The 12,398-nt window shown below is 37.3% G+C and overlaps 2 protein-coding genes and 1 non-coding gene across 3 annotated transcripts; 2 read left to right on the top strand and 1 right to left on the bottom strand.

Annotated features, from left to right (window-relative positions):
- Window positions 1–1,323: 1,323 nt before the first annotated feature.
- Window positions 1,324–3,955, top strand: LOC121783252 (putative glucose-6-phosphate 1-epimerase). Its single transcript, XM_042181271.1, has 8 exons — window positions 1,324–1,959; window positions 2,055–2,129; window positions 2,503–2,559; window positions 2,655–2,818; window positions 2,905–3,039; window positions 3,158–3,260; window positions 3,347–3,446; window positions 3,538–3,955. Exons 1-8 carry the CDS (start codon window positions 1,864–1,866, stop codon window positions 3,708–3,710), a joined length of 903 nt encoding a protein of 300 aa, XP_042037205.1. The 5' UTR covers window positions 1,324–1,863; the 3' UTR covers window positions 3,711–3,955.
- Window positions 3,956–4,747: 792 nt separating this feature from the next.
- TRNAM-CAU lies at window positions 4,748–4,819 on the bottom strand. The gene has a single exon. It is a non-coding gene; the product is annotated as a tRNA-Met (tRNA).
- A 2,578-nt stretch (window positions 4,820–7,397) lies between these two features.
- Window positions 7,398–10,482, top strand: LOC121783585 (probable inactive receptor kinase At4g23740). The gene is made up of 2 exons (XM_042181701.1): window positions 7,398–9,030; window positions 9,621–10,482. The coding sequence occupies exons 1-2, from the start codon at window positions 7,785–7,787 to the stop codon at window positions 10,235–10,237; spliced, it is 1,863 nt and encodes a 620-aa protein (XP_042037635.1). The 5' UTR covers window positions 7,398–7,784; the 3' UTR covers window positions 10,238–10,482.
- The last annotated feature ends 1,916 nt before the right edge of the window (window positions 10,483–12,398 follow it).

The following is a 12,398-nucleotide window of genomic DNA, read 5'->3' as shown; positions in this document are numbered from 1 at the left end:
AGAAAAAATGGCCTTCTAGTAAAAGTAAATTCAACGTTTTCGATCACCATATCTTTGAACAAAATCTTGGGACTTGCATCCCATGTTCACACAATTTGAGTAGTTGAAATTATGTGTGGGGAAATTAGATCATTATCCACAAAACAAATTGGAATAAGGAAAACTTTATATATATATATTGATAAACGTTACAACAACCAACTATCTAAACTATTTGTTATTATTTTCTTAAGAATCAAAAGTCCATACAATGAATTTGTTTGAGGACTGGCGTCGCTGCTGAGTATTTCTTCTTTCTCAACAAATTAATCTCACTATATATATATATATATATATATATGCAAATATTTATAAATTGGCTTCACTCATTTATGGTCGTAGTTAACAAACTTGTATTACATAGTTTAAAAAATGAATGATATCTCTGCGTCGGTAGGCTTCATTCCGCAAAGAATAAATTTATGACCAACTCCAACATAATATGATCAAAAAAATTTGGGTGCACAACAATTTAAGTTTAATTTAATTTGGAATTCAAATTATGTAATTTAGGCACTTTATTAGTATAATTTTCGATTTCAAGTAATATAGTTAATGTAATTTAAATAATGAAATTAGAAAATTGAATTTTGCTCAATACAAGACTGTTAATATTGCAGAAGTTGTGGTTCATATGATAGTTATTTACTAACGTGATAGTTGAAAAATAGAGTTACAATGAAAATGAGACTGATTATTTCAACCTTGATTGCCATTTGCTACAATTTTTATACTAATGAGGAATCTATTAGTACAATTATTATACTAATGAGAAATCTATAAATGGCAAAGGATTTAGGATTATTATGTTAGATAACATTGTAAATTATACTCCCTCCGTCTCGAGCTACTCGCTCATTTCCTTTTCGGCACGGAGATTAAGGAATGAGTGTATAGGAAAGTCAAAAATGACGGCTATAGGTGAAAATTTTTACTAAAAATGGAAAGAGTGCAAGTAACTTGGGACGCCCAAAAAGGAAATACGTGCGAGACGGAGGGAGTAATTAAAAGAAAAATTGTTCTGACACTTGCATGAAAAAGAGAAAAGTAATAATTAAATTGTGGAAAGGGGATTGTTGACTTTGCAAAAAGGATTGCTTTGCACCGCCCCCATCCAAAATTAATTTAATCTTGAATACACTCGGACTTACCCCTAATACAGTTAATTCCGGTAATTTCGTTGTATGCTGAGACATGAAGCTGTGGTCCTTGCTGACTCATTAACATAAATCTCATGTTAATTTCCTCCATAATTACCTAATATTCCTCAAAACCCACCTCAAATCCACTCAAAGATCTAAAAGGGTGTTCAATTGTCGCCTCAAAATCTGACCTTTTCCTTCTGTTTATTCTAAATAAGGTGACAAGGTCAAATCAAAACATGGACTAACCTCTCTCTCTCTCTCTCTATAGGCTTCTTAAGTTGAGACCATTCTTTCCTGGCATGTTTATTGTGCTGTTGTTTCATAGAACACCATTTCGATTTACACATTTGTTTTTTGTCATTATTAAAAACTGATTCTTGGCCTAATATGCCAAATGCTTCGCTGTTAGTTCTTGACAGACTAATTTATTCTGTTTATTTAAAGATCTTATTACATGTTTAAGAACCATTTATTGGCTGTCCATCTTCATCACAATTTAACTAGAAGGGCTCTTGATTCTGTCGGTGGTAGTTACAATTTTGTTAGCACTCACAAGAAATCCGTTTCAAAAAAAGTTGAAATCAAGTCTCAACTACTTCTGTGATTGCTACAAAAAGATTTATGCTTTTTACCAGTATAAAAATTAGAGTCAATTGATGCTCAATTTGTGCTGTGGAAAATGGATCATTCTCAGAGATCAGCGGTTGAAATCAGCAAGGATGAAAATGGGGTTACCCAAGTGCTGCTTCAAAGTCCACGTGGCGCATCGGTTAGGGTAAGATTTTCTTCTTACAACATTTGATTGTCCCATGTTGTTTAATCAAAGTAAAAAAAAGATTGGATTTTTATGGTTGATTTGATGTTTTTCAGATCAGTCTCCATGGAGGGCAGGTCCGATCATGGAAAACAGAACGAGGGGAAGAACTGCTGTTCACTAGTTCGAAGGTATGTCTGTTTCACGAAGCGTTTACTTTTCATGATTGATAAGTATTTTAATCCCCAGAGTCTCAAAGCTTTAATCCATCTTAGTAAATAATGGATTAGCTTATACTGTTTTTATCTATCTAGGCTATAATCCTAGTACCAAAATATGTCTCTTTGTTGGCGTTTACTTTTAATGGTTGGTAAGATATACAGTTTTATCCGCGGTACTAGGATTCTTCCAATAATGCCCTTGCACCGCGATGCGGATTAAGCAAAATTAGCTCGAACGAAAGAGATTATATCTCATCCGTCTAAGTAAATAACGGATTAGGCTAGCTGTACTGGTTTTTTTTTGTATCTGGGCTAATCCTCCATCGTCATTGCCTTTTGGCAGGCGAATTTGAAGCCTCCGGGAGGTGTGAGAGGAGGGATTCCCATCTGTTTCCCACAGGTAGTATCTATCACACATCAATGTTTCAATTTCTTGAAATGGATCTTTTGCTGCATTAGGCTGACAATAGAATGTGTTGTGATCTGTTGATGAAGTTTGGGAAACGTGGCTCGTTGGAGAAGCATGGATTTGCAAGGAATAGGATATGGATGATTGATGAGAATCCTCCACCACTGCCATCAGCTGATCATAGTAACAAAGCATTCATTGATTTGATTCTCAAATCATCTGATGATGATCTCAAAATCTGGCCTCATAGGTATCACCTTTGAATCTTCTTCGATCTTGTGGATGTTAGTATCAAGAACTTGATCATGAATGTTGGTTTTGTTTCTGTTTTCCCAGTTTTGAATTCCGGATTAGGGTGAATCTGAGCGTTGATGGATGTTTAAGCCTGACTTCACGAATCCGCAATGTCAACTGCAAGCCCTTTAGCTTCTCGTTTGCTTATCACACTTACTTCTCTGTCTCGGATATCAGGTGAATACACAGAAACAGATGGTGTTTTGTTTTCCCTTTGTTTCGTTTCGTGATTATGATATTGTTTTGTGGGAAGATTGCATCTGTTTACTTTTATCCCTTTTGTGAATATTGACAGTGAGGTGAGAGTGGAGGGGTTGGAAACACTCGACTATCTCGACAGCCTGTTCAACAAAGAGCGTTTCACAGAACAAGGCGATGCGTTAACATTTGAATCTGAGGTATAGTTCAGTCCATCACATATTGCTTTTGACTCTATTGGAGTTTTATAAGTTGAATAAAACTGATGATGTGTGGATATACATAGGTTGATCGCGTATATCTTGGCTCTAGGGACACGGTTGCAGTGTTTGATCACGAGAGAAAGAGGACTTTCGTGATCAGAAAGGAAGGGCTTCCAGATGTAGGTATGTTATATCACATTTTGCAAGTGAACTGATGATGCCAAAATTCTTGAAAGAAAAGACTAATGATGTTTGGCTGAACTTGTGATGGCAGTGGTGTGGAATCCGTGGGAGAAGAAAGCAAAGACGATAGCTGATTTGGGAGACGATGAATACAAGCAGATGCTGTGTGTGGATGCAGCAGCTATAGAGAAGCCGATTGCTCTCAAACCCGGGGAAGAGTGGACGGGGAGAGTCGAGCTGTCTCTAGTCGCGTCCATACAGTAGATTTCACGTTGAAACTAATAGGAGTTTTACTAAGTCAGCCAGCTGGTGGCCTTATTTCTGTGTCACCACAAATAACAATGCTCAAAGCAGAAGAAGCCATTTTCCTGTATTTTGTGAGAATGGCTGCCTGATTTTTATTGCCATGTTTGTGTTGTGTTGTGTTGTGTGGTTTTTGTGAGTATTTTGAAGTGTACAAGTTGTGATATAAATTACTACTTATTTAGTTCTATTTAAGAAACTTGCAGTAGATGTGGATTCTAATAGAAATGGTTAAGTACTTAAGTTTTTAAGTAGTATACTACTACTATAATTTATGGTTTCTATATGAGAAAATATGTAATGGGATAAATCATGAACTAGAACTGAAATCGGTAAACAAAGGAAAAGATAGAGATTATGGTACTACATATTTCCATTAACTGGAACTGGAATGTAAAGAATGAGCAAAACTAGCCAATAAAAAAGGATTCCAAAATTTACATATATTTTAAAAATTTATCACAATTTGGAAGCAACTCTGATTAAAACAAAAATCCTTTGATTTTTTTTTTTGAGTAAGAAAGCACAGATTCTGTATATCTGAGTTGAAATATTTGGATTATTATTGTGAGCTATTTCCTTGTGAATCTAGATGGTCTATGAACAATCCATGTTCTTAGTTTAAAGTAAAGTAACAAAAAACTAAAAACCAAATGTATGAGACATTAGTTTGTCTTAAGCAATGTCATTTATCACACACTCAACACATGGATTGTATGGTGAAAATCATATTTGTTCACTACACAACAAACTTACTCCAACCAACACTGCATATTATTGAGATTCTTGGAAATAATATTACTATATTAGTGAAAATGGAGTACTATAACTTAAGCACATAGGAAACTTATAAAGATAGAATAATGTTATTTATATTAGTAAAACTCACATAGTGAAAATGCACATAGGAAACTTATAAATATAGAATAATGTTATTTATATTAGTAAAACTCACATTGAAGATTCAAAACATAATATCAGAATATGGAAGCTACTCATATCAGAGCCAGGTTTCGATCCTGGGACCTGTGGGTTATGGGCCCACCACGCTTCCGCTGCGCCACTCTGATTTTAATGTTATATTTTGAACTTATTTTATAATTATAGATAAAAACGACTACTGCTGATAAAGTGTTACCAAAGTGAAAATTAGATGCTTAATGATAGTTATCTTTCATTATTGAATGATATATTTTCTAATGAAATTTAGGTAATATATATATATATATATATATATATATATGTCAATGTATTATTTGATTTGAATGTTTGTATTATGGTTATTTCCTTGTTATTTTAGATGATTTATGAACGATCCAATTTCCATTTTATAAATGAAAGGAAAGCAAAACTTGTAGTAATATTAATTAATGAGAACCTAAATCACCAAAAACCAAATGTATGAGACAGTAGTTTATCTTAAAAGCATTTGCATCTATCAGACATTCAACATGGATTGTATGTTTGAATTAATATTTGTTCCACAACTTCACAAGTACTACACAACAAATTAGCTCCAACAAAACAATTCATTATTCATGCAATATAATTTAGATTATCTTAAGATTAATTTTAAAATATAAGGAAAATGTCATTATCATACAAGCGTAGCGCTATATATTAACTATATATGTGATATTGTGCTAAAATTAAAAAATTAAGTACTTGGCTAAGTCTAGTCAAAACGTCTTTTGAAACTAAGTTATGTCTAAATGTCTAATCTACCAACCCAAACTGATCACCCTAAACCATAATAATATGTCAAAGAAATAATTATTGTGACCCATTGATTAACAAAATACCATGTATCTAAAACTACTACCCCCACTAGCATAGCCTTGGTCACATCATTAACTGTTGCTCTAATAGGAATGGTAGTATTTAAGTTGTGTTATGTTATAATTCAGCTTCAAAACATATATGTTTGATGCATTCTACCATGAAAATTATTTTTTTAGTTATTGGTGACGTTTTGATATGGATGATACGATAAATGATGTTTTATTTTTTATTCTAGGTAAATTATATAGATGCTCGATCGAGACATATTATACTATGAATGATTTTTCCTTGAAAAATTACATGATTTAAACAAACGATATAATACCAAAACACATGTAGTTAATTAATTCACGTTTGATATATAAGTTTGGTTAGTAACACGTTTCTCCTTCTTCTAATAAGTCAAGATTTGAGTGAGTAAATGTGGAACGAAGATCACATGTTAGTTTATTCACTTTTGATATATATATATATATATAAGCTCTGTTAATAAAATATTTTTCCTTTATCTAATGAGTTGGTATTCTAGTCACTATTGAGTAAATACGGAGCTATTTTTAATCTTTTCTAAATTTGGAAAAAAAGAGGAAACTTGAATATATGAATTTTTTTTGTCATCATTACTAATTTATAATTAGACAAAAATACAAAACACGGGCAGGATATAGAAATTTACCTTATATAGGTCGGTATAATGGCATCAATAGGACCATAGCAATTTAATTTCTTCTTTTGTGCACTTTTAAGAACAATTTGCTTAATATTAGGAAGAAAAAAATGAAATAAAACATATTATGAATCATTTGAGTTGTAAGTAATTATTTGATGTCTTTTTATTTTGCAGAACAGACCACATTCTTAGTCTAAAGCATAAAAACAAAGTTGTGTACTTATCATGATTCATGAATTAAAGTGGCAAAACCAAACGTTTATTACGAGTGAAAAAGCGACAAATAAAAATATTTCTAACTTTACATTTATTTGATCATTTGATCCTTAAATTTATTTTACACTTATAAAATACAAAAGCATGGGTTATATGGGTCAAATCATGATCACTTCCAACTAAACAACAAATTACTACTATAAGGTAGTGTTTATAATTGATGTGTATGTTCTTGGTCTATATTAGTCATTAAAAATGCAATATTGGTGTAATTATGCTTATTGTAATATTTATTAGTAAAGTAAGAGAAAATGATAAAAGCTTAATTGTGTGTAAGTGATTGTATCATCCAAGTATTCTCGCGTCTCCATAATAATAAAGAGCTCACGAGTACTCCTTCCGTTTTAGGTAGTAAAGTCATTTTTTTTCATTTTGGTTGTTCTATAATAGTAGAGTGATTTCCTTTTTTATTAAAAAATATTAGTAGCACATTTTCTCACTCTTATTTTTCTCTCTCTTACTTTATTATCTCTAAATTTTCTTCTCTCCTAATTTACTAATCTCTCCGTCCCTCCGTAGCTGAGTCGTATTCCTTTTTGAGTTGTCCTACTATAGCTGAGTCATTTACTTTTTTGGCAAAAAGTACTTTAATCTCTCTTCATCTCTCTAACTTTTTCTTAAATCTTTTGGCGAAAAGAAATGTCTCTACCACAAAAGGACGGAGAGAATATCTTTTAATCTAATACATTATACACATTTTTCTTAAGCCTCGTATAGAAAAGAAATACATCTACTGCTATGAAATTAACGAAGTACTTCCATTAAGAGTGGTTTAAATATTTTGATACTCCAACAAAAATGGTGAAACACCATAAATATACATCAGTGCTCAAACCTACTTAATGCCAAAGTAGAAATATACTTCCATATATACATTATTCAGAATCACAGATATAAAATCACAACCCCTTGTGTTGGATCTTCCTTTTGTTTTTTACCTGAAGCATATTCTTAATTCCCCATGAGAGAGAATTCTTACCTCCATTTCTATTTGGCAATGGCACTCTTACCAAACAAAAAGAAGAACTTCTGCTTCTGCTTCTCAGCTTTCTTCAAAAATCACACCTTTCCCTTTTGACTCCAATTCAAACTCTTCAACACAAATCCCATTTCTAAAACCCCAAAACCCCCCTTTTCCTAGACACCGTTCTTGAAATTTCCCCACTTTTTCTTCCTTTTCCCTCTCCTTAAACATGTATGCATTTGTCATGCAGCTTTTGTTCAAACATTCAAACAAAATGTGCTCTCCTTCGTAAACACTAGAGCTTCAATTCAAATTGGAAAAAAAATTTAAATCCATTCTTGAAATGGAGAATTATGCCCTGCATTTCATCGTCGGAACCTTGTTTCTGCTCTCGGAATTTCAAGAAACCGTCGCTGAAACAGTTCTAGACAGCGACAAGCAAGCATTGCTCGATTTCGCCGACAATATCCATCTCTCCCGCCGCCCTTTGAATTGGGGTGTTCAGAGCTCAGTCTGCAAGAATTGGACTGGAATTGGTTGCAGCGAAGATGGAAGCAGAGTGATATCACTGCGGCTACCAGGAATCGGCATCCACGGCCCTATTCCGGCGAACACGCTCAGCCGCCTCTCGGCGCTGCAGATCTTGAGCCTCCGGTCAAATGGGATTAATGGGACTTTCCCTCTCGATTTGGGTAATCTGAAGAACTTATCTTTTTTGTATCTCCAGCACAACAATTTCTGGGGCCCTTTGCCCTTGGAGTTCTCTCTATGGAGGAACTTAACCATTGTGAATTTGTCTGATAATGGGTTTAATGGTAGCATCCCTAGCTCAATATCTGGTTTGAGTCGTCTCGTGGCCTTGAATCTTGCTAACAATTCGCTTTCCGGTGAGGTTCCTGAATTGGATTTGCCGAATTTGCAGCTGCTTAACTTGTCATACAATGATCTTAGTGGTAGTGTGCCTAGATCACTCCAGAGGTTTCCAAAGTCTGTGTTTTTAGGCAATAGTGAATCACTGTTAGATTACAATGTTAGTGTTGTTTTAGCTCCTCATGAGGAGCATCGTTTGAGGGGTGGTAGAAATGCCAGGAAGCTTAGTGAAAAGGCCTTGCTTGGAATAGTTGTGGCTTGTTCTGTATTGGGGGTTCTTGGTTTTGGCTTTGTGTTGCTTGTTTGCATTCTTAGGAGGAAGACGGTGGATGGTTTCCCCGGGGAGTTGGTGAAAGGGAACATGTCACCGGAGAAGGCAATCTCCCGTGGCCAGGATGCTAGTAATAAGATGGTTTTCTTTGAGGGGTGTAACTATGCATTTGATTTGGAGGATTTGCTGAGGGCTTCCGCTGAGGTGTTGGGGAAGGGTACGTTTGGGACGGCATACAAGGCCATCCTCGAGGATGCCACAATGGTGGTGGTGAAGAGGCTGAAGGATGTCAACGTGGGGAAGAGGGAGTTCGAGCAGCAAATGAGCATAATCGGAAGCATCAAGCACGAGAACGTGACTGAGCTGAGGGCTTACTATTACTCCAAAGATGAGAAGCTTATGGTTTATGATTACTTCAGTCAAGGCAGCGTAGCTTCGTTGCTACATGGTGAGTTGTTATACTTATATACACCTATTTTTTTATGTGTTTTAAGCTCAGCAGTTGCATCAAGATTCTTTCTATGAAGATAATATGTTGAAATGTTGTAGGAATGAACATGAATAACAAAAAAGGATATTTAGAAAAGGATAGGATGAGAATGATGCATCTTTTGTGGGGCAGAATTATTTTCTAGTTGACCTTTCATATACTTTACAAAAATAAGGCTACATGTCTCTATCTAGATGATGTGTTTAAGATAAGAGAATGTATGGTATTAGATGGTCCAGTGAAAATGTGACTTTTTGTGACATAATCATACGATAATCTTCGTTCATCTATCGTTCCTTCGATTAACTTGAATATTACTATATACTACTACTAAAGAATTTATATTTGGAAATTTTTGTTTCATTTCCTTCATCATGGATGAGGCTAAAGACAGTAACATCACTATAAGCTATAGTCACGAGCTTTAAATGACCGTACGATCATGTAACGAGAGATTGGTTTAATACTAGCTAAGATAATTTTGTAATGATGTGATCAGATTGGTTTGATACTCATAAATTCACTATAAACATAATCCAACCTTGCAGGAAAGCCAGGAGAGAGCAAGACTCATCTCGACTGGGAAACTCGATTAAAGATAGCCATTGGTGCTGCGAAGGGCATAGCGCGTATCCACACTGAAAACAGCGGAAAACTAGTCCACGGGAACCTCAAATCATCAAACATATTCCTAAACCCTCAGCAGTTTGGCTGTGTGTCTGATCTCGGCCTGTCAACAATAATGAGTGCATTGGCTCCACCAATAGCCCGAGCAGCTGGTTACCGCGCACCTGAGGTGACAGATACGCGCAAGGCAGCGCAGCCTTGTGATGTCTACAGCTTCGGGGTGATCCTGCTCGAGCTTCTCACAGGAAAATCCCCGGTCCACACCAGCAACGGGGATGAGATGGTGCACTTGGTGCGTTGGGTCCATTCCGTGGTGAGAGAGGAATGGACAGCCGAAGTTTTTGACGTGGAGCTGCTGAGGTATCCGGATATAGACGAGGAGTTGGTGGAGATGCTGCAGATAGCAATGGCTTGCGTTGCGAGAGCTGCTGAGCAGAGGCCTAAGATGTCGGAGGTCATGAAGATGCTTGAGAATGTTCGGGTAAAGCCTGAGAGCCGAGCACCGGGAGATCCGGAACCTTCTTCAGGTGGTGTTTAAGAGGATGTGGTGGTTGGTTCACTACCTTGGTGGCCAAAGTTGTGAGAGTTTTCTAAGTTTAAGTTAGTTTAAGATTAGATAAACTCTCTTTATTTTTATTTTTTTGAGTTTATTTTGTATGTATTTGGTATTAAACCTTGATTCTTACCCCAGTTAGGGCTTTTTATGTATGTTATATATGCCTCTGCATATAAAATCTTTATTTCATACGCATCTACCTAGCTAATAATATGGATCGTTAAACACATCATTTATTTTTAATTTGATATTAATATTATCTACCAAATAACAGATATAGTAGTTTTTAATCATGTCAACTTTTTTAAAATTTTTTTATTGTGTTGTCCCCTATGCATATATCAATGAAAAAGCATTTCATTAGAAAATTCTAATCAATTCCGTTTATAGTTGCTTTAGTTACACGTTGAATTTTTACTCTTGTATATTTCATAAATAAAATAAAATTAAAATTTAAATTTGAGAATGGAAAAATTAATTCAACTAAGACACTTGTATGCCACAACAAGTGACAAACAAACAATAAATTCAAATTTTAAAACTGTATGTGATCGAGAATTTAATTAATATGTAGTTTGGGTTTGAAATCTCATAGCCCAACTTCATTATGAAATGGATTGATAAATGGGCTTATTTCTCATTGCAACGAACTAGTTTTGTAAGGCCACCCGCAACGCGTCACGCGGGTGGCTCGTAACCCGTCACGCCGGGACGAGACGACGGCGAGACGCGTTGCAGCGTCCCGTCTCGTCCCCAGCCCACCGAGCGTCCCGTCCAGCCGAGACGGATGGCGAGCCGTCTCGCCACGCACTTGTCGGCACGCGAGTGGGCATCGTCACGCTGACGCAATAAATCATTTTTTTTACATTCGAATTTTTTTAAAAAATAAATAAATAAATCGAAAAACGGTAATATTACCGTTAATATTACCGTTTTATTATTATTTTTTTTTTATTATTATTATTATTTTACTCTATAAATACTCCTAATTCATCATCATTTCACACACAAATACACATCTATTCTTCCCAAATCATCTCTATTTCCTCTCCAATTTTCATCTAACCTCTTATCACAAAATATCCGGCGACGGAAACTCTGGCGGTGGCGGTGGCGGCTCCGGACGGTTTGACATCAACTTGTTCGGCGACTGGGGGCATGTACAATGTCCTGGGTGGTGGTTCCGGTTCGTCGACGCCGGGCACCCAGGGTTCGTCGACGCCGGGGGGTACCAACCACCCCATTTTGATGTGGATGCATACGCCTGTCCCTCCGCCCCCGAGGTATTCGCATGGATTATCCCAGATTCGGGAGGATTATTCGGTTGAACCCACTCCGGAAGGAGGCCGAGGCGGTGGAAGCTCCAGGGCGGAGGCTGAGGCGGACGAGGAGGAGGAGGATCTAGGCCGGCATTCGTACAGCCCCAAGGAAACGCTGGCTGTGTACAACGCCTGGATCAGAGTCTCGTACGATCCCATCGTCGGGAATCAACAATCCCGGAAGTGCTTCTGGGAAAAGGTCACCGAGGCCTACCACGAGATTAAGCCGAAGGGGTCCCGCCGCCCACATTTAAGATGCTTCGCGCTCACTTTGACCGAGCCGACAGAGAGGTCAAAAAATTATGCGCCATCTACAAGAATGAAGCGACTCATTACCAAAGCGGAGCCACGGGAGCCGACATTCTGAGGTCGGCTTTGCGAGTCTACTTCGACGACACCGACAAACAATTCAAACATGCCGATGTATGGGAGGTCGTCAAAGACGAGGAAAGGTGGGCCGGCGGTGTCCGGTCCAGCTCGACCTCAAAGCGCACGAAGCACACGACGGGTGGCCAATACTCGTCTGGTGGGTGCGGTTCGGGCAGCGCCGCACAAGAGTTTGCCTCGCAGGAGGTTGAGGGCACGGCAGACGATGCCGGGGGGTCCTCCCTTGGGCGCCGTCGGCCGCAAGGGAGAAATGCGGCGAAGGCGGCTAGAGGGAGGAGGGGTCGAGCCTAATCAAGCCAGGCGGGCTCGGGGGCACCCTCGAACTCCCTAATGTCCATGTACGTGACCGCCACAATGGCGGACACTTCCCGCATGACGCATCCCCAATACCAAGCCTATCTTGCCAGAATTGAGTTTATGCAAGACAACTTGGTATT

This window comes from Salvia splendens, chromosome 21 (assembly GCF_004379255.2).
Source record: "Salvia splendens isolate huo1 chromosome 21, SspV2, whole genome shotgun sequence".
In the NCBI taxonomy this organism is placed as follows: domain Eukaryota; kingdom Viridiplantae; phylum Streptophyta; class Magnoliopsida; order Lamiales; family Lamiaceae; genus Salvia; species Salvia splendens.
The sequence above is the reverse complement of the archived record's forward strand: the minus strand, read 5'-3'. Positions and strand labels throughout refer to the sequence as shown.